At 38.4% G+C, this 27,754-nt stretch overlaps 1 protein-coding gene across 1 annotated transcript in view; it reads right to left on the minus strand.

Annotated features, from left to right (window-relative positions):
- The window catches only part of LPIN1 (lipin 1), a gene marked incomplete at both ends in the record, with an annotated part of 84,856 nt that overhangs the window by 5,015 nt on the left and 52,087 nt on the right, over nt 1–27,754 (minus strand). Inside the window, 14 exons of the mRNA XM_081997406.1 lie at nt 479–593; nt 2,391–2,543; nt 2,874–2,963; nt 4,717–4,803; nt 6,429–6,577; nt 8,209–8,353; nt 10,360–10,436; nt 11,856–11,948; nt 14,809–14,878; nt 16,277–16,370; nt 17,504–17,691; nt 19,037–19,130; nt 20,791–21,100; nt 22,925–23,054. Of these exons, the coding sequence (XP_081853532.1) occupies nt 479–593; nt 2,391–2,543; nt 2,874–2,963; nt 4,717–4,803; nt 6,429–6,577; nt 8,209–8,353; nt 10,360–10,436; nt 11,856–11,948; nt 14,809–14,878; nt 16,277–16,370; nt 17,504–17,691; nt 19,037–19,130; nt 20,791–21,100; nt 22,925–23,054 (1,795 nt within the window). The remainder of the gene's footprint in view (nt 1–478; nt 594–2,390; nt 2,544–2,873; nt 2,964–4,716; nt 4,804–6,428; nt 6,578–8,208; nt 8,354–10,359; nt 10,437–11,855; nt 11,949–14,808; nt 14,879–16,276; nt 16,371–17,503; nt 17,692–19,036; nt 19,131–20,790; nt 21,101–22,924; nt 23,055–27,754) is intronic.

Below are 27,754 nucleotides of genomic sequence, written 5' to 3' on the forward strand. Positions count from 1 at the left end.
TCTCCCCCTTCTGTGCCAAACACCACACCACTTTCCATGCAAAGTAGAACCTTTGATTTCAGTGGGACATCCAAGGACTTTTGAATGTACTTAAGAGTTTGAACAGTAAGTCCCACCAATATTAATCTGAAAAATTTTCTATCTGTCCACAGGTATCTCACTGGCACTGTATCAGTGTGGAGTAAAGTGAGATCAGTGTTTTCACACCAGTTGAAGGATTTTTTAGTTAGGATTTCAACCAGTATTTACTGTTATGCTAACTTATGCACATATAATTACTTTGCTGCTCTTCCACCCCTGTTTGCATCCTACATTGTGAGATCTTTGAGGAAGATCCTTTTATATTTCCCTTTGTACTGGGCCTAATAAGATATTCTTAACTCCCTTTTAAAGCTTCTAGGTTCTAACATAACAGAACCATGAAATAACAGCAATGTTTCTGTTCTCTGCAATAGAAATAAATTCAGCTATTACTTACAGCAGGCCTGTTTCCGAAAGCAGCATAAAAGGGTTCTGTGTTAGGGTAAAACAAATTTTTGATGTCTGTCAAACACTGAACTTTAAATTTTTCTGGCTTCTTTTCTATCACCTCCCTGAAATGATAAAAAAGGGAGGCTGAGTAAGTACACGTGAAATACAGCACAAACCATTTTATTTTCTTTGTTCAACATTTTCACCCGTCTGGATACTCCCACAGAGCCCCCACCCTTCTCCAATAAATCTTCATTTGGAAATCACAGCACCCATGAAGACAAAATAGCATTCCCAAGCTTACATAATGGGCACAGTAAATAAATCCTCTGAAACAAGGGAACTTCTGTTGAAACCTATATTGTAAAGATGGTACTAAGCAAGGATGGTTGACTACAGGGAGTAGCTGCTAAATAGAGACTTAGGAGACATAAATTGTCAACTGCAGAATGATTCATAGATTGTATTAGCCTTCACTGTGTATAACTTTTTTTTTTTAAAGGGTTGCAATTACCATATGTGCTAGAAGCACCTCAGCCTGTTAAGATACTTCTACAGTCAGGATCCTCCATCACTGCTAATTAGCAAAAGTGAAGGAATAAAGGAATCATCTATTTCTCTTCAGTTGCTCCTTACAGAATAGAGAATTCATTAACGAACAGAGGAGTTATCTCATCTCTGGGCAAAAGTCCTTTCACAACAGCTTCTCCTGGCAAGGAGGCTGAACAGGTGGCAGAGTCTGGAGTTCCCATAACATAGAAAGATGCCAGCATGACACAAGAGTGCTTAAGCTCAGAATCCCACATCCTAGCACCAACACATATGTCAAAGATGTGAATAGTACAGAAGCTTCATAGGAGTAATACAGTCCTTTGGAACAGCAGCTCCGTGTATAAATCAAAGTCTAAGAATGTGCAAAAGAGGAATAAACCCATCTTTCCTCAGTCTTGCATACATCTGATCTCAGAGCCTTCAAACCCACAATAACTAAATCTATGGATAACAATGAAGTCATGTATTGCCCACACATCACAGCAGTTGCAATAGTGTACACTGAAAGATGGGCATTCTTTACTCTAAACAAGATACCAAAAAGAGTATCACTTTAAATTTATTTCTAGATATGAGGAGCAGAAGGTAACAGTAAATACCCTTTCACTGCATTTTTTATTTAATCAGGCTAAGAAGTGTATGGTAATACCTCCACAGTCTCTTATATTTAGAGCACGACTGGTAATACAGCCTGTAGCATGTCACTCAATCAGGAGAGCATCTAAACAACCTTCCATTAAAAACTCTAATGAAATATATTCTGTCACAGCAGCTTTTAACAGCTTAAAATATTTTCAGTAATCACTTGACATGCTTCACTGAATTAGGAGAAGGTACAGTATTCATAATCTGCGCTATTATTATTCACTTATTACAGTTCAACACCTAGAAAGAACAACACTGTCCACACAGAATACCATAGTGCAGTCACGAGTATAAAAAGTTCACTTCATTTTCACATTAATTTCTTCAAAACCCACCAAGTAATATTCTTCCACAAAAAATACTTATGCCAATTGGAACACCTTACAAGTCAAGACAAGACTGTTTGTTACTAATATGTGAATATTTTTCCCATAGCTAAATATTAACACACCATGTTAAATACCTGAAGTCAACAGGTAATACCTATTGTAAAGAGTGAACACAGATGTATACTGAGGCATCTCTAAGAGATAACCTAAGCAATGTGACTATCTATTGAATGTTGATTTTTCTCTAATAAAATTTCTTATTAATTAAATTTTGCACCAATATGTAAGAAAAAACATTATGAATGATTTCAAGCACTCCCATAAAAAAAAGCTGAGAATTCAGCCTCCACCAAACTCTGAGTTTCTTTCTGCATAAAAGTAACATTTCAATACCTGTGAAAAGCTGAGAATAAGCTGCTTGGACTCAGCAACACTGGCCCTTGAGGCAGCACAGTTCCTCGTTCATTGACCCAGTGCAAGTATCCTCTGGTCATGTCTGCCATTCCAATAGCACGTGCTGAGCAATACAAAAATTTATATCCATTTCTGTGAACAGAAATAAAAGACGAAATTACTGTAAAAATAAAGCATGTATTTTGACATTAATAATTTGGAGGGTTTATTTTTACGTGAATCAAATCATGACTGTTAAGCAAACTTATGTTTAACCTAGACGTATTTAAAAGGGCTAAAACCATTTATGCCAGAAACTGGGATAATTAAAATCCGCCTAACTCCACTGCAGTTAGTGATTTACACCTAAAGAGGGCTCATTTATCTCTGGTGTTCTCATGGTTTATGACTTATGGTTCTTATGGTTTTCTATCTGCCCCTGCATAGTGGAACCATGCTCCTTAGAATTAACTGAAATGCAATCTGCTGAGAGGAAAACACTTGGCATAAAGCACACAATGGTGTATTAGCCTTTGCTGTATTAACAGTGTTGTACTCCTGCCTCTTTGGCCTCTGCAAAAGAAGACTATGTGCAGCAGTAATCTCTTTCTTCAAGTCAGAGCAAATTTGAAGTTCAAAACACAGTATTAGGAGTAATCTTTGACTTGACGCTGAAATAAAGTTTTGGCAGACATCACAGATTAGCCTTGGTTCTGTTCATGACATAACAGAGTCCAGTGATGATAGTTCAACTTAATGGCAATTTACTTTGCAAGTCCTATAAAGAAATTGTTGTTCATAAAATAAAGAAATACTGTATTCAGTGCACGCATGGTCATTAAATCTAACTATTGAACATTTATATGGTGTTCAGCTGTAATATCTAGCCCCTACATAATTAACTCAGTAATTTGAAAACCAACATGACTCAGATCTATTTTTTTCTCCTATGTTTATGATCACCAAAGACCTAACAATTGACAATGCCGGCAGGCACAGAAATAACAACTGCAATTAAAAAAATTAATTAACATTTTCACCAAATGTAATGCAGAGGTTACACACATAACTCAATACTGCTCAGCATGTGAACTCCCAGGCTGTCCTGTCTTTTCTGTGATCACGTATGTCTATATAGAATAAAAGCACAGACAAGTGTCTCTGACATAATTTAGATTCCATCATCCATAATTTATAACTCGTCATTCATATAAAACAAAAAGCAGTAAACAACCCCTAGCATAACCCTAGTACACAGAACAAACCAGATTAACTAAGAGGACAGTTGTGATGTGTACCAGAGGCCTGTCAAACATTTACGGTAATTTGAATATGTAAGAATAGCTGAATTTAATACAACAAAAGAAAACCAATTTTATTTTCTACATAAAGCAGAAATATCAACCTGAACAGACACCAATCAGTAATCCTCCTTGTAAAAGTTAAAATCCGAATGCATAACATCAGAATATATCTGATCCCATTCAGACATCAATTAATTTTTCTCATTTCCTTTTTTCTCTCAGTTGCTCATCACTAAACTCACCATACTCTCAGTCGTTGATTCTTCAGTGTACTACAGCTTGACTACATTGCAAAAAGTTTCCAGGGAACCAACAGTACACCTGTACTCTTGCATTAGAGTAGAAGCATTCCCACACATCACCCCATGTGAGTTGGTATGATCTGACTATTTTTCTCCTGTTCAGATTCATCAGAAGAGAGATCCTCAGTTTTCTGGAATACATTGTTCTAGGTCATATCGAGATACTCTCCCTGTTAACTGACCTAAAGCACACCTGTTGCCCAGTATTTTTTCAATAGCTAATGGAAAAAAATAGTTTTTTCAAAACATCATTAGATCTCAGGTATATTGAACTACTTTTTGAAGATGCCTATCTTTGTCCATGGATTACACAGCGAGTATACAAGCCACAAGTAAACATGCTGAAACCAGGTCCTTCTACCCAAAGTGGCACAGAAGGTATTTATTGCTGTGTAGATCAGCTAGTGAGCCGCAATACGTGGTGTTGCTCAAAGTGGTGTTGCAAGGTAAAAGCCAGTTCCTCAGGCTCTTCACAGCATATGTCTTATTGGACTTTCAATGCCTTTACAGGCTTTTTGCTTTTGGTATCACAAAGTAGGTTTTGCTCTGGATATCACACAGCAGATGTTTACACTGTGTAAGCATCACTGAAGTGACAAGATACTGATAAAATTGTCACCCTTATAGGTTAAGAGAAGCCTAGAGAAATTTAATTTTTATGTGCAAATGAATAAACACAAACAAGCCACAGATACACGAACAGATTTACTGAATACTCACTGGCTCACTTTATGGTACAACTTCGCAATCCCTTGGTGTGTCCAGTCTTTGCCAAGAGTTGGCAAAATATGACCTAAAGTATCTGACCTGCATAAAGGAAAAAACAATATAATTGAACAGAAGAAAAATCCACAATACTTATAATCACAGATGAGGCTAATACAAACCACATTAACGTGTTTGGCTAGTGGCAAAGGAAAACAAGGTTGTCTGTAAGGTACGGATTGTGATCAGAAGAGAATGATTTTACTCCCCTTTCTTTGGAGATACACTGCCCTGCTCATCCTTGGCCATGTTGTTTTAACTACTCTTGTGCCCCAGGACTTGCCTTCATGGATAAGCTCGTGACCCATAAGGTAACATGGAAATTACAGCATATAGGCTATCAATTAGACCTGTGCAGTAGGCCTGCCAGCACCAAGCATACTTTTTGAGGTTTACATTAAATGTTTACTAAACAAACCAAATCTACCCATAAGGGAAGCTTATGGGAAATTACAAGCATGAGAAGTAACATTTTAGCTTACTTCAAACTAACTTATCCACATAAAGCCAGCAGCTGGTCACGTATAAAGTATCATGAAATAGTTATACCGGTTTCCATGCTATTTCCCGCTTTGAGAATGAGAGAAAATTATTTACACTACAATAACATCTAGAAACTCAAACAGATGAGCACCTCACTTGACTAAGCATTATACAGATACACAGCAAGAAATCTGCACCCTGGGTATCTTGCATCTTAGAGAGAAAACATTAGGTAGTGGCTTAGGATGGATTATGCAATGGTATCATAAGGTGAAGTGATTCAGTAACTCTGGTCAGCTCAACAGCAGAGAGAAGAGTAGATCCCATTCATTTTATTGGAGCTTAAGAAAACAAAGGCAGGGGAGAATATTAATTTATGTTGGCACAAGAGAAAGATTTGCCCTATAATGGATAAATCACAAGGAAGAAGAGAGTTTCAGTTTAAATTAAGTATTTTAATTCACCCCAGGTTGCTCTTGGAAATTAATTTTCCTTGTTCTTTTTTCTAATTACATATAGCTAAGTTAGATTTGTTTCAAAATCAATTTCTTTCAAATGCAAAGCATTTCATTTTAAAAGGTCAAAAGAAAATGCTTATATTTTTATTATGTGTTGCCCTGTTCCACGTACAATTGTTTTCCCCAATGTTAAATAAATAAGTAAATAAAAATCAGCGAGTGAGTAAATCATTTTGGTCACTCCAAAATTGTGGGTTTCACCCAAAGTACTAATCTGAAACTTTCCATCAAATTCTAATTCTGACATTCATTTTGGAGTCTTGTCTTCTAAATAATAATGCCTCTCACTGGAAGGCCCCAGTAATGCTTTTTAAAACAGAATTCAAGTGTTTCTTCTTTTTAATGTAGCCAGCATACTTCATAAGCATGATGCAGCAAAAAATTTTGCCAAAGGTCCTCCAGTACTAATGTAAATATTATCATGAAACACCAACAGGTAACAAATAATGGGCACATATGGCATGCGTCTTTATAAAATTAAGAACTCAACTAATGATTCTTGCATTGTTCAAAAGCCAAACAAAATAAAATTTAAAAAAACCACTCTCCTCCCCAACTACTAGAATATGATTCGGTGACTCGAAATTCCCCGTTAATTACTTTCTCCTTTAGTCCCAAGGACAACTCGTCCTTGCGGATAAAGCCTCTCCCTGTTCATGAACTCACCGTGTGATTGTTCCGTCAATGTCCGAAATAACAACTTTATCATCCCAATTCCATAGGTAAATGGTGCCTTCGCAGCGGCAAGTACCTTGATACTGTGTTGTAACACTAAAGGTCACATCATTGGGGCCATTCTTCAGCTTTAAGCTTTTCTGCAAGACATTATCAGCAGGATGATCAACAAACCGAGCATATGAAACAAACACAGTGCAAACAAAGCCACAGATGACCATTGCCTTGATCACACCGAATCTCACTGCTTTCAGCAGAGCTGTTGTCTAAATAACGATAGCAGAGGTTTGCCCTGTGTGGTGTACATTAGGCACTGATTTATAGACCTGAACAAAACAAACAAACAAACTTCTGTTTCACAGTCAGGGATATTAAAAATAGAAAAGAAAAAATCATGCAAGTGAACAAAGTTCACATAAACAATAACAAATTATGGGAAAGGGACTATCTCTGGGAATTTTCCATTATGAGATACAGATACATACGCAGAGAGAAATGTGGGTTACAAGGAGTTCCATGAACTCTAATTAAGAGTGTTTATATGGGGATTTGTGTTCTATGACATTAAATCTCTTTCCTGTAATATGGAAATTTCTCACACCATATGACCTATTACCCTTCAGTCTCCACCAAATTTCCTTAACTCTCCCACTTCTCTACCCTTCGCCCCCATCCGTCTCCTGTGTCACTTAGCAACACGCAGGGCAAGAGACTGCTGATTTGATTCTATTTGTGGACCTAACTATTCATTTTCACAAAACCTGCAAGAGTGTAATATCTTAAGTGTCTCTTTTTCTTAGTGACATTTCACTGCAATTTTTCAATTAGTTAAAAAGTGAAAAGGAGGTGGCAATACAGAGCAACTGATGGGTAACTGATGAGTCTCACCCACTGTTTCATCAAAAAACCAATCTAAAAGTAGGTTTAGCTTCAGCTAATTTCTGCAAGGGCTCTGAATCTGAAAAGTATCAATATATTTATTTGTGTAACTCTTGCTTTCTGTTTGTTATAGAAAATTACCAACACATCTCATCTGTCTCCATTTCTTACAAACTGTTCAGGCAGTGAGCGATGGGCTGTTTGATGCTGTACGTCTTCTGTTGGCTTCGTTCAGAAAATTAATTGGCTGTAGTTAAGACGACAAAAAGTACTTCCCTAAAGTATCTCAGTTTTCCAGATCAAATTGGAATGTGCAGAACACAGAACTGTAACAGTTTTGTCACCATTAGTCAAAATGCCTCTGTGACAGAGGAAGAGAATTGTCTCCCAAGAAGTTAATAGCCTGGCCTCATAGTAAATTCACAAGCAGCCCTTTCAGAAGTCACTAACAGAAAATTGTATTTATGTAAAATGTGACTGTCTGCCTATGAATAAGGGGAAAGGAAAGGATGAATAAAAAGGGGGGAAAAAAAAAGAGAAAAGAGAGAGAGGCCTGTGGGTTGACATATACACATCACACATAATACAAAAAGGTTGTAGTTCCAGTATGCTTTTTCAGGTGACAAATACATACTTCGGAATTTACTTTTGATATTTTTCTAAATTGGATCCCATGTCTCCCAATCTCTGAACCCCAGCACTTGCTGCAAGGTACAACATTCATGCTTAATACTGAAAAGAGAAGGGAGAAGATTTTTTTTTTTTAATATAGTAAAAGAGAGAATTAAATGCAAGACATACGAGCTACTTAAGTTTTGCAAGCCTCAATCACAGCATTGTTCATGTTGTATTAGAAATGACATTTCAGAACAAGAATGTAAAATTAACTCACAAGCTGGTCAGAAGTGAGTCGAAGCGTTTTTTTGTAACTGATTCCAGACAATAATGAGAGATGACTTGAGTTGGTTTGTAATGACCCGAGGTTTTGTTTGGCAGCTCTAGGGTCTTCATCGCTTGAAGAAGATTCATCTTTTATTCTGGAGCATTGCACACACAGAAAATGATGCTATCATGTCAGTAAACGCATCTCAGTATCCATTAAAAATGCATTAACAGTGAGTCACCAAGTAAGTCATTGATTCTCTGCTCCTAAGTACTGTCTCACAGGAGGTCATTCACATCATGACTTTAAATATATCAATGAAGTGCTGAATTGTCATTCATGCATGTTCCCCATTATTCGTACTTGGGTTTTTCTAGGCACTCGCTTGTCTATAAGCTAGTCGTCGTTACTTAAATTTAATGGATGTAAATTAATGTGCCATGTTGACTCAGAAATCTCATCATGGTAAAAAAAGTAATTCCCATTAGATCCTATAACTACAAAAATTCCTCAGTTCAGATGAAGAAAGAGGAGTTTGTTATGCTGGCTTGCTTTCTCCCCCACTCTCCCAAAGAATTTATCAATTAATAAAAAAAATCCAGGCGATGGAAATTTTATTATAGAAAGTAACTCCTCTTTCTCCTTCAGTAAGCAACTTTAGATAATTGGATTATTCTTTTCCAGGATTTGCATGATTAACCCATTCAGGATACGATGATGAAAAGTCATATAACCTGAGCTCCTGTACATAATTCTGTTTAAATACACATCAGTGTAATTTTTTTTTTTTCTGCTACAACCATTTTTTCAGAAATTTGTTAAGGATATTTTTCTTCAGGGAGAAAGTTCAGTAAACAAATCTATCACCTCAGGTGGAAGGTAAAGTTCAGATCCTACAAATCTCATCACCATTTGAGTTCTTATTTTGATCACACCTGGATATAGTTTCATGTTAGGAAGTCTTGACCCAACGTCAGGGTACTGCATGTCCCGCATGTCATGACCAGCAATGTTTAAAAGCCTATCTTAGCCTTTGTAATATCAGACCTCAGAAGCTTTACTCAACATCCCACTTGTTGCATTCTGCTTGCAAGCAATAAATTTTTAATGACAGATTTCTAAGGTCAGTTAAAATGTAAACAAAGAACGCCAATTACAGAATCTAGTCTGCTTGAAGTCTTAATCCAACTTTAAAGCTTATCTTTAAACAACCATGTAAGAAACAAGAGACCTAAATGTCACTTGTCATCCTTAAAAAGAAAGCCTTTCCAATTTATTCTGTGGCACTCTCATAGTCAAGAGAGGAAACTGAGGTAACAGCTAGTCTCCCACAGGATGAGGAATCCTCCTTCCAGCACGTGCTCCTGGACTGCAACTGCTGACCTCCAGAAAGAATGGCAGTTAATGCCTTTTTTTGTTTCGTAAATGTGATCCTTGAAATTAACTAAATGAGCATAAAGCGTATTTCAATCTGGCCCTTTTCAGCTCTAGGTGCAGACAGCACACCAGACGGGCTGTCTTCACAGTAAGATCTATATGTCCAGCAAAGGGGCAAGGTAGGAGAGCTGTCCCTGGCTAACTCATCCCTCTAAGGCCTCCAAAGCACGTTAAAGCTCGTCTTATGGAATCCTCCTGAAGGAGAGATTCTGGCCATACACTATGATTAGTTTGGAGCACAAGAAGGAAGAGATTGAAAGAAGTAATAGGAAGCCATGATTATTGACTGTGAAAAAAAAAAGAACAACTCTGGAAAGTCTTAGGCCCACAAACTTGCCAAAATACGCAGGAACAAGTTGTCAGGCCATAAATATAAGCAAATCAGAAACTGGAACCTGACAACAGCATGAGGTCATCTGTGATGCTCCCTTGAAAATTCTAGAGAGATACATAAAGCTTCAGAGAACTGCTCCAATTGCTGTTTGTTTTCAGTGTGTGTCACAGAGCTGCTGGCCAAACCACAGAAATGCCAGAGCGCACTCGCAAGGTCTGCAACCCTGCCATGGGTAGAGCCTTCCTATCTGCACTTATGTGGTGCAATGAATAACAAATGAAACATATCTCACAGATGCAGTATTTCTTTGTTCAAATATAAGAGGTAGCTTGCTTTCATTTTAAATGGTAACTCCTGCTCATTTCAGGTACAGATAATTTTTGGGCTACCTGTTTGCCATGCTCATCTGTGAAGAGTCTTCTCCTGTAAGTCCACTCCCACTCATACCTTGCTCTGGCTTTGTTTCCTGTAAAAATACAAGTATGAGAAACTGTCCATCTCCTGTTGGGCAGAGAGCAAGAGTTTTTAGAAAAATATTTGAAAACCAAATTCTTGTACAGACTTGGTAAAAATCAACAACATATTTGTTTCCTTTGCTTGTAGGCAAAGTAAAACTTCATGGTTTTCTTAAAGAATAAAGGCTGAACAAAGAACTAAAAATTGCAAATATAAAACTCAGAAGAAGAATTAAGATTTAGTTTTGCATGGAAGAAGCACAGAAATATCAGATTTCACATCTAGTACTGCTAAAGTTCTGGGATCAATCCCATAACTACTCAGATCATGTACCTCAAATAGCTAGATCTCACCTGAAAAAGCAAAGTATGACTCCGGAGAAGGAAAAAAACACAACAATTACCCTAGATTTATCATAGAATTATCATAGAATCATTAAAATCTCTAACACAATAAAACTTTCCAAACTGCTTTTACCTTAAGTAGATGCTAAGTGGTATCAACTTCATCCCACAAGATTTTTAAATAGTGAACGATTTTGAGACACATAGATAACAATAACATCTCCCCTTATCCATTTATAAGTTCAAGAGATAACCAAATACTTCCACGCAGAGAGAAATTCTAAAAACTTCAACAAACTCTAAAAAATAAAATCTCACTTTCTGAAACCCATACCCACAGATCAGTACAACAGTTATTTCATGCCAAGCTAAAAAAGTTCATCGACTGAGGTACAACCATAAAAATGTATTAGAAATCATTTTCTCCCCTCAGGTACTAATGCTTCAGTAGTATAAATTAATATGAAAAGGTTTTATTAGCCAACTTTAAAGATTAAATATGTCTAGACAGGAGATCAATATTTCATATAAAGTTTTGCTTTTTTTCACTGTTCTTTAATGTTCATCTATGGCTTTAAGACTATTACCACAAACTTCTAATGCTCAGAAAAGAAATTCAGAAAGACTTTAAAAGTAATATATAGCCAGTTTTCCATCTTAGGTTCTGCTGAATTTTACAGCTCACATGACTCATAAATAAGTCTGTTCTTCAACTATCGAAAGAAAGCTGCAGAAAGGTAAGTAATCTGCACAAAAACATTAAACTAGTGGCACAACTCTTTGATTCTAAGTTCTCAAACACAAATTTAATCCATTAGAAAATACTGTCTTAGGTTTGTGTAATGAAAACAAATGCAGAACCAAAACACTGCAGGCAAATGTTTCAGGTAGGGTCTGATCCAAAGCTTTCTAAAGCCAAGAGAAGTCAAACTTTAGACCCTGTTTCAACATCTTTTAATGTGTATATCCTCAGTCAAACTGAATATTGAGGTACTCTCAGAAGCAAAGTTCTGAGGGCATAATATGGAGGTATCCAGCCTTCCCACTGCAACCAGAAGGAAACTCTGCTTGCTGCTTAAACTTACCTCTTTAACAGTGCTGTTCCTCCCTCGCCATGAAAACCACCACCTTCCACCTTTTTTGGGCATCTTGTCCCTCATTATAGATTCCACAGTGGCCTGTGATAAATGGATGGTAACATAAAAAAAAACCAAAACAAAGGACAACCTGATATATGTAAATGAAAGTAAGTGTCAAACACACAATTTTAACTGATAATAAATAGAATAAAAGTAAACATACTGTCTGTGGACCATAAATTCTACTAAAGCAAAATCTAATGGTATCCAGAGCTGCTCTGAAGTAACTTAAGCATGAATACTTTATGGTATTTTTAAAAGGAAAATGAAAAAGAGATAAAATCAAAGAAGAAAAAAAAAGCATAAATAGATATTAGTATAATGTCTAGAATGGAGGAGCTACTGTTTTTAAGCTGAAGTTACTTAGTGCAAATTATATTTTAAAAAATGAAAAATATGATTCCTAGAGGAGTGCTTATACAGAACAGTTACAAACCCACATGCAAGACGGTTATTCTCATTTAAAATGAACTACAAAGTTCATACTTCATCATCAGTTTGGAAAAAAGCAAAGAAGTTACTAGCTTTTATGAGTTTAGTATGCTGCTATGAATTTGACTGGCAATGTTAGAACTATTTTTTTTAAACCCTGGCTACTTTTCATTGGTTATATATACTAGACCTCAGAGAAAAGTTTCTTTCTATTCCCATAATGACTGGAGCCTTACGGATTTTAACAAGGAGAGCTGAATTCTTTCACTCAGAGAGCAAGCAAAAGACAAAAGGGGAAAATATTACAGTAACAGTGGCCACAGTGTTTGGTACACCCTAAAACAGCTTAGCCACTGGCTTTCTGAGATGATAGCCTCCACTGCAAGCAAAGTCACCAAAATAAAACCATGACATCAAGTAGTGATTTAAAAAAAAAAAAAAATCAATGATTCCAAGAACTCTTAGCAGTTGAGAGAGGGTTGAGTTCAGCTAATGTATGGGACAATGCATCCCTTTTCTCAATTTTCCATAGGTTCTCTTTACTACACCATCTAAAGTATATGAGAAAAGAAAGAAATGACACAGGAATAAAGTTGAGCAAATAAGTTGAGAACTTCTTAAACAAAAATAAGAAAAACAAGCAGCAGATGGAACTACTGAGGATGGAATGCCACTGTTGAGAACAATGGCTACAATTTAAGGAGGTTCTCAAAACATATGGACAACATCAGGCAGACACCCTAGTGACTTTTAAGTGAGATAATTCACGTGATTACAATTAGACACATGGTTAAGCGTATTTTGCAGAACATGAGTCATTTTTTTCTCCAAAAACTCCAGTTTTCAATCACTTCATAAAGCCTGTTTTGATAAAGAATCTTAGTATTCCAGTTCCTTAGTTCCATTATTACAGCAAATCAATACTCCAATTAACAAGTCATTAAGAAAACCAGCAGGATGACTGGTAGCATAAATAAGTAATTCTAGTTTCAGAGGTACAGTTCAGCCAAGTAAACCTTCCCAGTCATAGGGACTGTTCTAACTATACGTACTGGCTTCTCCACTGAGTTAAAATCGCACTGTCTAGAAAGTTACTAGCATTCAGAATATGTTAACCATTTGAAAAAAATTAACACACTGAATTTCACACTCGTAGAAGACTTTTCTTCTAACCTATATGAATAATGGAGTAACCATAATGCTATTGAAAGAATTGCCATTTCCCTTAACTTAACTGCAAAAATATTTCATACCAATTCTTTCCATTTATCCATCCTAGGTAAAACCCAAAACACCTGTCTCACATTAAAGTGTTTAATTAAAAATGCAGTTAATACCTTGTGTTATTTTTATTGCCACTGAAGAACCAACAGGCACCTATCAAGGTTGGAATTACTCTGTGGAATTGCCCAACAAATGCAGAGTAGGATAACTATACACCTTCTGAAGGCATTTGAGTTCCATGGGATGAATCCCACCTTTGATGATTACTAGAATATTTGCAGTAAAGCACAAAACATCTGTCTCTGGGACATCCTTGAAATTCAAGCCAGGTTTACCAGATGTTTGGGACTTCTAGGATCAATTTACTTCACACTGGAATGCTACAGTGCAGCTATGCAGGACTGCATACATAGGTAATGCGCCACTAAGAACACAGTGGTAGAGAGTAATCTGGGCTTTGAAGAAATCTTTATTCCATGTTCATGGCAATAGAGAGAGCATTTGAATTCGCATAGATTAAACCCAAAGACAAGTGAAGTGCTGCAAATGGCAGAATGAAAGTTTAGGCTCCAAAATTTATTAAATCCATGGCTAACCAGGATACAAAATAGTGCCAATAGTGATATTACTTCTTTATATACATTTACAGTAGTGTGTATTTCTGTGCTGAGCATCTATGTGGCACCAGGTCACTTAGAATTGGACTAAATTCATCAATGCATTTAATATAAGCCAACATATTTACCTACCACATAGTCATAGCTGTCTGCCACTACCTACCTGGGTTGGTTACGAAAAACCAACTGAGAAACAGAAACTACAGGCCTTCCTTATCCAGTAGTTAAAGCTTATTCGCTGAGGTTAAAATTCCTGGCCTCTATTTTTATTTGATAATATATGCTGTATACAGATAAAATGGAAAGCAGTCACCAAGTATTCAGCTACAGCAAACACTAACATGGGTCAATATAATTTATGCTCACAATCCATATTAATGAAGGAAAACAGGGAGTTTTCCTCCTTCAATATATTTGTAATGACCTCAGCCCAGCAAATAAACACTATTTACAGAACCAAATTTAGTTCTGCTTACTTAGCCCTTAGCATAAACTAGATGAATGGTTATGTGTGGATAGATATTACTGATGTGTGGATTCTTTTGTACAATAACCCTCTTCCCTGCCTTAATAAATTGCAGAATGTCACAACTCCTCCTCTGACCAACCTTCATGTTCAATCTCACCTTTGGCAAAGGTTTCTGGAATGCCTGCATTGCCAGCAGAAGGGGACCAGCTGTTGTCCAGTTGTAGTACCTGGGCATGCAAGAGAGACAATTACTGCATTTTGTAATCCCAAGGTTCCAATTCACAATCTACCTAGAATATATCATCTGGCAGTTTAAAGCCATGAAGCCTGTTTAGCACAGGTCAAACTCTGGCCTGCACCAGTAATAGTAGACCCACCTTATTCCACAGTATGTTCACAGTTATTTATGGAATATACTTCTCAAGACATGCATGAGAAGCTAGGTCCTTAAGTAGAAATGGTGTTTGTCGTACATTCCTCAGGTGCTTGCTACACCTCATTAACACAGCATGAGCTACATCCTTTACAAGCTGTTTTCACTGTTTTTCCATCAAGGAACTGCACAAAAGTTAGGAGCCATAGGATGTCAAGCTTTTGCTGCTGTGTGCTGAACATGGGTCAACTCTTGTTACAGACAGTAGGACAAATACAGTCTTATCGTCCATCTGTCTAGCGAAGCTGAAGCTCACATGACATCCAGAAAATATGACACTCTCACTAAGTACTCCTCCCTTCCCAACATACCAGTAGGCAGGTAAACATTGCCATCAAAGTCAGAGAACTATGGCAGGGAAGCAGTAAGTGCTTCCTTCACCTCAGACCACAGAGAGGGTCAGGTATAAGGCTGTAACATATGCAATACAAACTCTCACATAAGGAAGCACCAGGCACGTCAGATTTGTATGAACAATGTCTCTGACTAAGGGTAGCCTAAGCTCTATGTGCAGCACAATGCCATGATCTCTCCTCCACTCTGTAACATTGTACGCCAAGTGCCACGAGCTCTCAAGCTAAAACACCCTCCAAAAAGCTGCATCTGGCATAGGCCACAGTGCTGCGCTGCTGCCAGCAGTATAAACATAGGAAATAATGTCTTAGCCTTGCAGAAATAGAAGTCTCATGCTCAGCGGGTGAAGTTTGACAAGTCTTAAAAAGCAATGCCTCCATAGAGGCATATTAGCAAAATATTCAGTATATACAGACAACCTGCTGGGTACAGAGTGCTTGCAAGCAGACTGCCATACCCCTGTAAATATTAATCATTCAAACTGGCTCAGGGCAAGCCTTAGCAAGTTCACATCCTATTTCATTTTTAGTCTGCCAATTGAGTGCGAACATTATTAGCATTTAATACTAGCTTCTTGAAATTCAAATTGTGTCAGCTCTAACAGGTCATCTGAAACTGCTCTTTACTCTCAATTTAAAGGAGGAAAGGTGACTAGAAGGGCCTGAATTCACTAGAGAGTTGCCTTTTTCTGGATGAATCTAAGCTATGAACATTCCAAACTTATTTTTCAGCTACAGTGAAACTGATCTAACGCACTGAAGTGCTACAGATATTTTTTTCCTGAAATATACTTACTTATATACTTATATAAAATATTTTTTTCCTGAAATATACTTACTTATTTCCAATCTTAACCACAAGGTTAGGGTCGTCAATGATAGCAGGATTGTCCACAAACTGCTGATACGTTACTGCATGTTCTAAGAATTCTTCTGTGGGGGAGGAAAATTACATATGTAAAGTATGCATTTATAGATGCCTGGGACTGACCAACCTAAACTTTTTAGCATCTCTCAGACACGTAGGTTTCACAGTCAGGGCCAGCCCTTCATTATTAGGGTGCTGAGCTTGGCAGTAATACGGAAGCAAGATGTTCAGAGACTCTCAGTCTCAGAAGATGCTGAGGGTTTCTTTGTTAGCTGCTGCATGTCTTTCCTGTTCAAAATATAAGCTAAATGGAACAGTGAGGGAGGAAAATCAGGCTTCTAAGCAAGGCAAGGAAGTACTTTGTCATGCCTTTCACTGATCCCCTGTCCAAGTTAGGAGCAGGAACTGCTGGGCTCAATGTATGTGTAAATCCATAGCCAGAAACTTAGTTATCACTTGTGAGGCCTTCAGCAAAATGAAAATGTTTATGTATAAACACCCTTTCCACTGCCTGTGACTCCTTTCACAAAATCTATGTAATTCACAAGTGATCCAGATAACAAATACAACTCCAATAAATCACAGTATATTTGAAATGTTTTAAAAACTAGCCTCTGAACAGCAATCAGTGTAGCATCAGGCTCCTATGATTTTCGAAACTGCAGAAACTGCAAGTCTTAATGCATTATCTTCACAACATGCAGCTGGAAGTTTAAAGCACAGAGCCCTGTAAATTATTCAGCTAAGAGTCACACAAGAAACTGGAGGTACAGCAGGAACTCAGGTTAGAGTTTCCAACTCCTCCTCCTCCTAGCATCCCCATTTATAAACCACCTTTTTAATTCCCAACACCAACAGCTGGGAATTTCCTAGCTATATACTGTACCAAGTGGCAAAAGTACCATTAAGACTACTGTGATACAAAACGTAATACTATCAGGAAATAAAAATAACCAGTAAAATACTTTCAAAAAATTTAGTATATAGTGGATTATTGAAATTTGTTAAAAATCGTAAGCCCTATGTATGTCTACTATTTTAAGGATGAAAAATTCTAGGAAACTTCTAATTTCAGGGACAGTATTTATCTTCTCAACACACTTTTGAGTACAGCCACAGGAGGGCACTGCATCCTCGGTCTAGAATGCTAAAACTTGGCTGACAGCACATGCCTGTAATTCAGAAGGTCATTCTGTACCTTTGGTTATTTCTTTGTTGTCAGTAAGGCCTCCACAGAGAGAAATGGCAATGGAGGGCAAATCTCGAATTCCATCCGAGGTGCTTTCAACTCCACTGTCAACACCTGAGCTCCCAACAGAGTGCGGAGAGTGACTGGCGGACCGCGGCCCCGCGTCGTTTGTGTTCTTGCTTTGGACAGCATCCCCACTGGAAAAGAAAAATCAGGAATTCAGTCTTCATGTATTCATTCCCAACGTCTCTCCCTTCAACAAGCACTGTTTACATCTGAAAGACACTTGGAGGGGGGGCAGGAGAAAAAAAAAGAATTTTCTTGGTTTTGACATAAAATTTAAACAAAGTAGTATAGGCCTCGTGTACCCTCAAACATTAGATTGCTTCTACTTACTTGCCTAAACTAGGCATGTATAATTATAGCTTCACTTATCTACAAGAGATAAGAAAAACAAGACAATAAACTGTACAATCTTAGCAGACAAGATAGTGCTACTATAAGCAGTTACAGCAGTAGTACTATTCCCACACAGGAACAAGAATAAACATACTAGTTTATTATTTAATTTATACTAATTATATAAAATGATAGCTAAACCAAAACAAAGGATGTGTATGTTTGGGTATTTGTATGTAATGTATATATAAATAAAATACTCTACATAGAAATCATTAGGATTAAAATTTTAAGAAACAATGAATAATTATACCCACTTAAAATCTGTGTATAAATGAGATCATTATTACAAAGTGCAGGCTCATTAGACTCTGCTTTCTATTCCAGATTCATATGAATGCATTTGAAAAAGGAATTTTCAATCCAACTTTTTTCTCCGTATTACTAACCTTTCTCTGTTTTATTGTAATGCTAATATTACAACAGCTGAGTTCCAGCAAGCAAGAAAGAAAAATAAAATATGCAGGCTAGTTTAGTTGCTGCTCAATGACTTTAGTCAAATGACTAGAGTATGCTGTGGAAAGAGGACTATAAATGTTATAAGAGGTTCTAATAAAGATCGGAACAAGTTGCAAATTGTATGTTCAGGGTGCAGTATTTTCATAAATGAATCTGTTATGCGTCATCCAAAAACTATTTTCTAACATTCATATTTATAGGTGACCACTCACAGTAGAACAACATTAGAGCAATAATTTTGTGCTAATACTCTTAACAGTAAGATATGTTCTTCACAGTAATAAGCAAGGACACGGGGATAAATATAATCCAGAGTCAATGCTCTCCCAAGGCATGTGAGTAACACAAACATCAGTGTACATTACATAACAATCCACGATCGATATATGATGCTTAACTGACCAAAATAGAAAATCGGTTTCAAGCACACTTCTCAGGCCCAAATTCAGAGCCTTTCCAAAGCTCTAATATTCCTCTCTACAGAGTCTTATTTTCCTTCTGCCTTCACCTCTGCTTGTACTTTGAAAAAGACATCTTATCTGGTTGGCAATGAAGAGTTTGATCTAAATCCGGAAGGTGACAAGAGCTCTTTACATAGCAAAAATATAAGCAAAGGATTTATACTTCTTGGGGAAATAAAGTGCAGCAACTTCTGGATCCATGTCTGTGAGGTCATCTAAATAGACACCATCAGCACCAAGATGCCGGCTTCGTTTGTCTGTAAGGGATGGCACAGATAAGCCTATTAATGAGTATTTTCTGAGTAACAAGCCAGAACTGTCATTACTGTTTAACTATTCATTGTAAGATTGAGAAACCAGACAAGTTATAACAGTTTGTGAACTGTATTTGTATAAAATGGTACTGCCAAAAATTTCAAAACAAGTTGCTCATATACATCGTGCAGACTTTGAATATGTAAAATAGGACAGCAGAGGACTAGTTCTGAGGTAGACTGAAGTCTCCTTATCCCAGACAAAACCACTGGGAATTAGAAGTCAGTGATCACTGTAGGAAAACAGCAAAAGGAAAACTTTCTGAGTATTTCCATAGGCCTGTTATCACTGTAAAGCAATCAGAGCATTTAATCTCTGAGAACTGATCTTCAGTGGCCCCTTGCAAAAGGGAAATAACACAACAGACTATACTATAGTCACTAATAGACTATTACTGGCTTGTTATGGAGACAACTGACTGTTTAGCACAAACAACTGATGTGTTGTGTGTGCATATGCAACATTGCAGGGGACAAAAACACCCCCCCCTAGGTCTTTCACTAGTACCAACACACACAGTCATCGCTGTCCTGTTGTTGTTTGTACATCTAGACAAATAACCACTGTAAGGCCAAAACCTAATTTGGAATTCATTCTAAAACCCACAACTTCTCACTGTCCCAACTTCCAACATCAAATATCAGAAAAGCAATCAGAAAAAAAAGTTATGTAAAGACCAAAAAGTAACCAGGGTAACTCTGTCATTTTTGTCTTCAAAGACAGTGGAATGCATAGGGAAGTGGCTAAGAAACTTGTATGTTTAGTGATTAAAAAGCAGCTGCACAAACTAGACTTATACAGTCTAGTTCTAATTATAGAATAATCAGAGCTCTAAAGTATAACATTTGTAAGCAAATAAATTTCATGTGAAGATTGTAACACTTATTATAAAATACCATGGGTATAGAGTGCAGAAATTAAGAAGCAGAAAAGCAGACAGAGTTGTATTACACAAATTCAGGACAGAACATGTACCACAGAGAGCCAAAGGTTCTGTTGATCAGATTGGACGGGGCTCTGAGCAACCTGATCTAGCTGAAGATGTCCCTGCTCACTGCAGGGGGGTTGGACTAGATGACCTTAAAGGTCCCTTCCAACCAAAAGATTCTATGATTCTATGGTTGTATGAAATTGCTCATGTGAAACAAAGCACCTTATTTTATAGCAAATTTGTTGTCTGTGCAAAATACATACTACAACTTTGTACTAGAGCAGAGAGGTTCCACAATTACCAGCAACACAGAACAACTCATAAAGTAGTCAGAGGTGAACCAGCAGATCTATGGTCTCCTTGTACCAAAAAGTAAAATCTCTGAATCCATCAAATATGGATGAATTTGGAGCAAGTTTTGCAGTCTTGCTCATATGCACAGAGCTGCCAAAAATCCCAGACCAGGGAGAATGTTCTATCTTACTGCACTGCTCCTTTGAACAGCCTGCTGCACAGCTCAGGTTTTGAAGATTCTTTCCAAAGCTTATTCCATTCCAGATCTTAAAGTGCCTTCAGGGCACAGATTAATTTATATGACAATGAGGTGCTTTATCACCATGAAATTTAAAGACAACATCATACATATAAAAGTGCAGGATCAACAGCTTTACCTTTCTTTCTGGAAGGGGAATCTGTCTTGCCAGCTGGTTGGGCTGAGCAAGCTGCAGCTTGTTTTACTTCTTCACTGGCAGGCAACGGTGGTACAGCTGCTCCTGGAGACTCTGTCTCTGGCTTATTTGTCTCAGCCGGTAAGGGCTCGCTTTCATCAGCATTTGCTGCATCTGCTTGTCCAAGGGCAGGCAGAGGAGACACAGTGTTGAAGTCCTCTATAGTAGAACTTTGGATGACCTGAAAGTGAGTGCTTTCAGAAGGATTTACATCCACCATGCTGGGTTCCTTTGCTTTAAGCAGAGAACTGGCCTGCAAGGAAAAACATATGGATTGCTATAAAGAAAAGCTCTTAAAAAATGCAAGTGTGTAACCTGTTCTGTTCACTCTAGCGAGACTAGATTCTCAAGATAACCAACTACAGCAGAAAGCCACAGCTAACTGAAGTGGAGACTACAAGTGTAGGAAAGACCACTTTGCTTTGCACTTGCTTGCACAAAAATCACCTGCATCTTGGGGCCAGGAAAGATGTGTTCTGCAATGTGGTCTACAGTCCTCATTTCCCACTCACCTGCCTGGGAGCACATCACAGCTCCACCCTGCCCTCCTCCCTTCCTGTGCAAATCCTAGCTTTTCTTCAGAAGGTAACCCTGACCAACACGAGAAGGGAGCGCAGACTGGAGTGCTTACACAACCAGGGTGCTCTCAGGGACCAGGTCAGGCATACACTCATTCATCTACCCCAGATTTAGATTTTACATCACTTTATAGGAGCAATTGTAGATCTTCTCTGAGTGTGGGACAGGTGGTGTTCTTACAGAGGGGAGCTGAACTCCTACAGCAGCAGCTGTATAGCTGCTATAACTTTTAGGTAATAGCAAACAAACTCTTACACGAAAATCAACAGCATCCAAAGCATAATTCCAAATTCAGGTATGGCCAGATCAATTCTGAAGAGCTTGGCTAGGGACACAGACAGGGTCTGCTGAGGGAAAAGCCTCCAGGAATAAGATTTGCAATACACACCAGGCTGTGTGACTGGGATAAAAATGAAATGCCGAAATCTACTAACAGGAAACCCTAAATTCTAGATTGGAAAAGCCAATGTGAAACCCCTGCCTGGACCTGTACACTTAAATCAGTTCTCTATGTACAGAAAATAGTTCCCAATTTTCTTATAATATATGTGAGGAGGAGAATAACATAGAGGTGATGGGACAGCTCATCTTTGGCCCACTAAAGAAGAGGCCAGAGCTCTTCTGAAGGAATTAAGAATTCTAGATTCCCATCCCTGCTTTGTCACTAGCTGCCAACAGTGAATTAAAGATAAATTGTAATAGTGCCATTATAACTCTGTTGCCACCACCAAAACACAGAAGTCTTCTTTCTGAGGAGGATATTCACTTCCCTGGCCTGCAAAACAGGAATTTTGTTTCTTAATACTGTTGCTGACCCCATCACTCCTGCAGTCCTTCCTGCAGAGAAGCCAACCCTCAGCAGAAAGGGGCCAAACCCTGCACCATCACTGCTCCCATAGTTGTACTGACCCGCACTGTGCTCAGCAGCACATCGCTACTGGGCAGCACGGGAGACAACGCTGCTGGCACACTACAGACCCTGCCATCTAACTGGGCCAAATGGCTTCAAGCAGGAGACAGGCACCAAGCCAGTCAGCTCAGCCAAGAGAACAGCACGTCTGGGCAAGCAGAGATACAGAACTGCAGGTGTTTCTGGATGCTTATGTACCCAAGCAACCCATTTTAATTTTTGTGAATCACACTGCTAACACCAAGCACCCAATTTCCATCTAAGACCATTTATGAATTTCAGTGATTTACCAAAGGACATTGGGTTTGATTTTATACATTATTTAAGCTTCTAACTTTTGTAAGGCTAGGTTCTCAGGTACTTCCTCATTTGCTACTGTGTATCATTGGTGTTGAGAACATCCATGGCACAAGGCACTTTCCTATACCTCCTAAGGACCAAGATGCAATTCTCTTTACATAAAATTGCAATGTTTTATGTAAAACAGGATCTATTCCCTGTTCAGCAGGCTGCAGCAGAATAAGCACATTTGCTCTATTAAAGCACAGATTAGATGCTAGGAGGAATTAAGCAAATGTCACTGGATACCTTTGCAGCCTGCGGTAGCTCTCCCCAGGCCCAGTGCATGTGGGGATTATTCTTCAGTCCACTTCTCTCCATAGGTTTACTGACTAATTCTGAGTCACTTTTAGGAGTAGGAGGGCGTGAACCTGACGGGCTGAAGAAAAACAAACAAACAAACAGAAACACTACTTATTACAAAAATATTACAAAAACAAAAGTAACCACAATGCACTACACACTTTCCAAACTGATATCCACCAACCCAAAGCACTGAAAATATAAACAATTATCAGCCAATTGAAAGTATGAAAGCATGGAAAAACAGTTTAAACTGTTTGGGATCCTCTCAGACTGGCATTCAGCAGTCTCCTCCATTTATTAGTAAGTGCCATCGCACAAGCAGTATTTGAGAAGCTCAAGAGATGGAAGAAAAGCACTGGACCTGAGCACTTCTGGGGCATTTTGGGGTTTCTGTGTGGAAGAATGAACAGGGTTATTACCAGCAGCAGCAGATGAATAGATGTTAGTATTGTTATAATGGATGTGAAGTGCAGAAATGACTCACATCAACAAGACACTTTATCCTGAGTAAGTAATAGTAAGTCTAAGGAATCCAGTTGATTACTTCCTTCTACTAACTTGTTCAGTTCTACCCTTGGATGCATGCTTATAGGAAAACCAGTAGGAGAGCTATACAAAGAATCTGAACCTTTCCAGTGCAAAAATATTTAACTGTTTGTTTTGCTGACTACTCAATGTAAAATATTTAATAATTAATTAGTCAATTATCAGTTTGTGATGCATTTTTAATGTGAAGCCAATAATGTGATTTCAAGTCAGCCATTAATAAATAAGAATTCAATAATTTCAAGAACAAAAGGAAAAATTCTGATTATCTCCTCTGCCTTTCTGCATAATGCAAGTCATAGAATTTCACCCAGAACACCCTGACCAAAGCCCATTATTTTTTGTCTGAACCGCAGCATGTCTTTGGTGTACTCATGTAATCCTGATTTAAAAACTACAAAGGAACAAAACAATCCACAACATTCCTAAATCAAAGGCCCAAACCGAGTTACTGCCACTCTCAAAAACAAAAGGCTTCCTACATTTAGTATAAATTTTTCATGTTTGATTTATTCTTTACTTTCTTCTGGATGAACTGAATATGCAAACCAGTTTTGCTCTTTCAGTGTAAAGCAGTTTTGTAGAGCTAGCTGGTAGGGAATTCGGTGGTGACAGGCAAATAACTACTTCACACTAACACAAAGCAGCTTTTAAAAATCCGTGAATTTCACAACTGAAAAAATAGCAACCTAATTATCTACATTATCCCTTGTTTTCATCCATGTTGCAGTAAGATATAGTTTGAATATGGACAAACACTGTGACTTTTTAGCTACAGATAATTACATTATCTAACTAAACTAAAGGGAGTTGTGGCGGCATGGGTGCTGGTCTCTCTCCCAACTAACTAGCGACAGGACGAGAGGAAATGGCCTCAAGTTGCGCCAGGGGAGGTTTAGATTGGATATTAGGAAAAATGTCTTCACTGACAGAGTGGTTAAGCATTGGAACAGGCTGCCCAGGGAGGTGGTGGAGTCATCATCACTGGAAGTGTTCAAAAAATGTGTGGATGTGGCACTTCGGGACATGGTTTAGTGGACATGGTGGTGTTGGGTTAACGGTTGGACTTGATGATCTTTAAGGTCCTTTCCAACCTTAATGATTCTGTGATTCTGTGAACTATAAAATTTATAAGCAATACTGTGGAAGATCTTTTGTGGTTCTAAGAATTTCAAATTTTTATTAGTCCTTAGGGTATAACCTACAATTTGACAGATGAAGGAATCAATACAATGTGATTTTAAAAGTATTTTCAAGCTCTAAGGATTCAAGAAATGCCTGGTGGTATTTTCAGCACCTTCTACATCTCCCACTGACAAGTTTGTAGGATTTGCAGTATTTTCCATGTACCTAGGGCCCACCCTAGGGCCTTTCACCTTGGAAATCAGGAGCCTGGGCACTTCAGGAAATCTCAGCAGGCCATAATGCTTCTATTGCTGCTTTAAACGCAAAAGATCCAGATTTAAGGAAGTGTAGCCACTGCACAAGTTAATCTGTGCACTACACACATTTTAACCTTCAAAATACGTACTGTTTACTTAGAAAAATCTCCAGTCTGGGATTTGGGGTATGTTCATCCCCAGTTTGCTTACCCAGCCAGGTGATCTGAGAGAACACAGGCATTGCTTCAGTTTGCACTAGAACCTCTGCATTTTGCAGTGAGAACACTGATTGGGGCAGGGTAGGGGTGGAACCCTGCCTTTTCCATAATTTTTCCTGAAAATACAGTTCCCTTGTACACATAAATGAGTGGGGAAGAAGCCCAGGCTGTTACTCAGCACCAAGAATCATGACGTATATTTCCAGACACACACATGCAAGTGCCAGAAATATGGCACTTGCATATATGTGTATGTTAAAACAAGCAGAGTTCTGCTCAGAGAAGGCTCTTGCTGTGAAAGGCTGCCTGACAATCTATGCACATGTCTGAGTTATTGGTTCAGAGCAGATATAGCTACGAGTATAACCATGGTCAGTTAGGAACAGGGTGAGCATCTAACCCCCCAAATATTACCCACTCTCCCAAAACAAAGTACACAAAATACACACTATCTACTGAAATTTCAATACAAGCACAATGGAGACATCTTAATTCTTATTCTATAAATAATACTTTTATATACAATAAAATATAAGGATTTAGCAGTAGCAAGATGTTAGATCTTCAGAATTCTTTTCGGTTGACTTCTCCTAGTAGATTGGTGTATAAATGCTAATACAACCACAGTGTAGATGAGAATTATCATTGCAATGTCATCTTAATTTAAAAGGCCCAAGATCAAATCATACTGCAAATACACCTCCAAAAGGTAAACAGGATAATTTTGTTTGCATAAAAGGATACTAAAGCATTCTCATTCCTTATATCATCTGGAACATAAACTGGTATATTCTATGCCACCTACAAACATTAATACAGGGTTGGTGGCCTTCCGATAAGAGCTGGATACCTTTATTTTTTTCTTCAGATGTCGTATTGTTGACATTTAACACTCAATAGCTACTCTCTCCAACTAATATCCTTCTGGGACAGCAACAATAATCTCTGTAGTTTAGGGATGCAGATGGCAATTATGCTTACTACAGTCCTGTTTGTATAGTTCTGCTTCCATAGGTAATGCTAGATGTCATCTCCTTTGCCTGCACTGAGACTATTTTGGCTGCTATTCACTTCATACTATTGCTACCAAAGTAAAATGAGACTGAAGAATAATAAAACTCACAATCACATTCCTTTAATTTTTTTTTAGCTCTGTTAGGTCAAGTTAAATCCTGGAGTAATGTTAAACTTGCACTAGGGGGTCAATAAGGCCAAATACCAAGACCACGTAGGATTTGCAATCCACTGATAGTATCCTGCAAACGCATCCGTGGATCAGACTCAAAATGGGTTGTTAATTCCTTACACCACCAAGACATATGTCTTGGGCTGAACTGTGCCTTGCAATTCCCCTGTCCTTAAGTTAGGCACTGACCCAGCCCAGCTGAAATTCGCTTGCCTTACACAGATCGCTGCAGGTACTACAGATCAAACTAGAGCCACCCATCCTGTCAACACTGTACAAGAAGGAAGGGAAACCTCAGTTCAGTCATCTAGATCAGCATATCTGTTTCACATCCCATAAATGCTGAATATTTGTGTCACAGACCTACGTATTCCCTAACAGCTATGACTGCACTTAATGTAATCCAACATCAAACAATAAGGAACTTGGCCTGTAGTTGGCAGTTCTGCAACAGCAAACCACCCTGATCTTCTCAGTGTTTCCCATTGAAAGCAAAGACAGCCCTGAGAAAGCAGCAATGTGACCTGCAAAAAAGTCCTGTCTTGACTGAGGCCAAATAAACCGGGAAAAGATAGTCAGAAGAGGCCTACCTCATGTACATGTCACAATAGCTGAGAGCCTCTGAACCTCCTTTGAGGCGGCCATAATAGAGTTTCTTATTTCACATAGAGGAAAACAGTTGCAGAGACAGTGAGGGCCTTAGGTAAGTTACCACAGCACTTTAGCTGTATTCCTAGATGGCAGGACAGGTGAACTCCAGAGCAAAGTTCATGGAGCCACCCAGAACACATCACTGTTCCATCCCAGCCTCCGTGCTGCCCTTCCTTCCCATGAAAAACACTGAGGAGAACAGCCTTGAATGTCCCAGGATCTCACCTTGCCTTGGTGCTGCAACATGGTCAGGTTAAAGAGGGCAGACCTAGCAGCTGAGAAAACCTCAAGATTATCGGTTTCAATACAGCCTTAGGCACATAGTACAGCATCTATGTTGAGATAGGCAATGAGCAATTTAGCCCGATCTATTACTCATAGCTTCCCCAGCCCTAATGGAGAGTTGGTAGAAGTCATGTTCAGACACCTACTTTAAATTTTTTAACCGAGTCGCTGTGACTTCTCTTCACTGACTTAATGGAGAGAAAGGGCCTGGCTGCAGAATCTTGAGATGTCTTGAATTTAAGACATCATAAAAAGTGTCTGTATCCACTTTCAGCTCTGTAGAAAGGAGTCTACAGTCAGAGGAACCCTAGACTACAGCAAAGGCTTAAGTCTGGGTCTCCTAAACCTTAGGCAAGACGCCTTATCTACTGTGTCACCTTTACGCTAGAAGATGCTCCCCCACTGCAGTCCAACATACAGAAAGTCTTCCCCTCCCTCAAACCAGAGAACATGGGAAGAGAAGTCCTCTCTTGGTACTGGGCTCCTCCCATTACAAATTTTGCAC

The sequence above is a fragment of the Phaethon aethereus genome, assembly GCF_964289735.1.
Source record: "Phaethon aethereus genome assembly, chromosome: 3".
NCBI classification, from domain to species: domain Eukaryota; kingdom Metazoa; phylum Chordata; class Aves; order Phaethontiformes; family Phaethontidae; genus Phaethon; species Phaethon aethereus.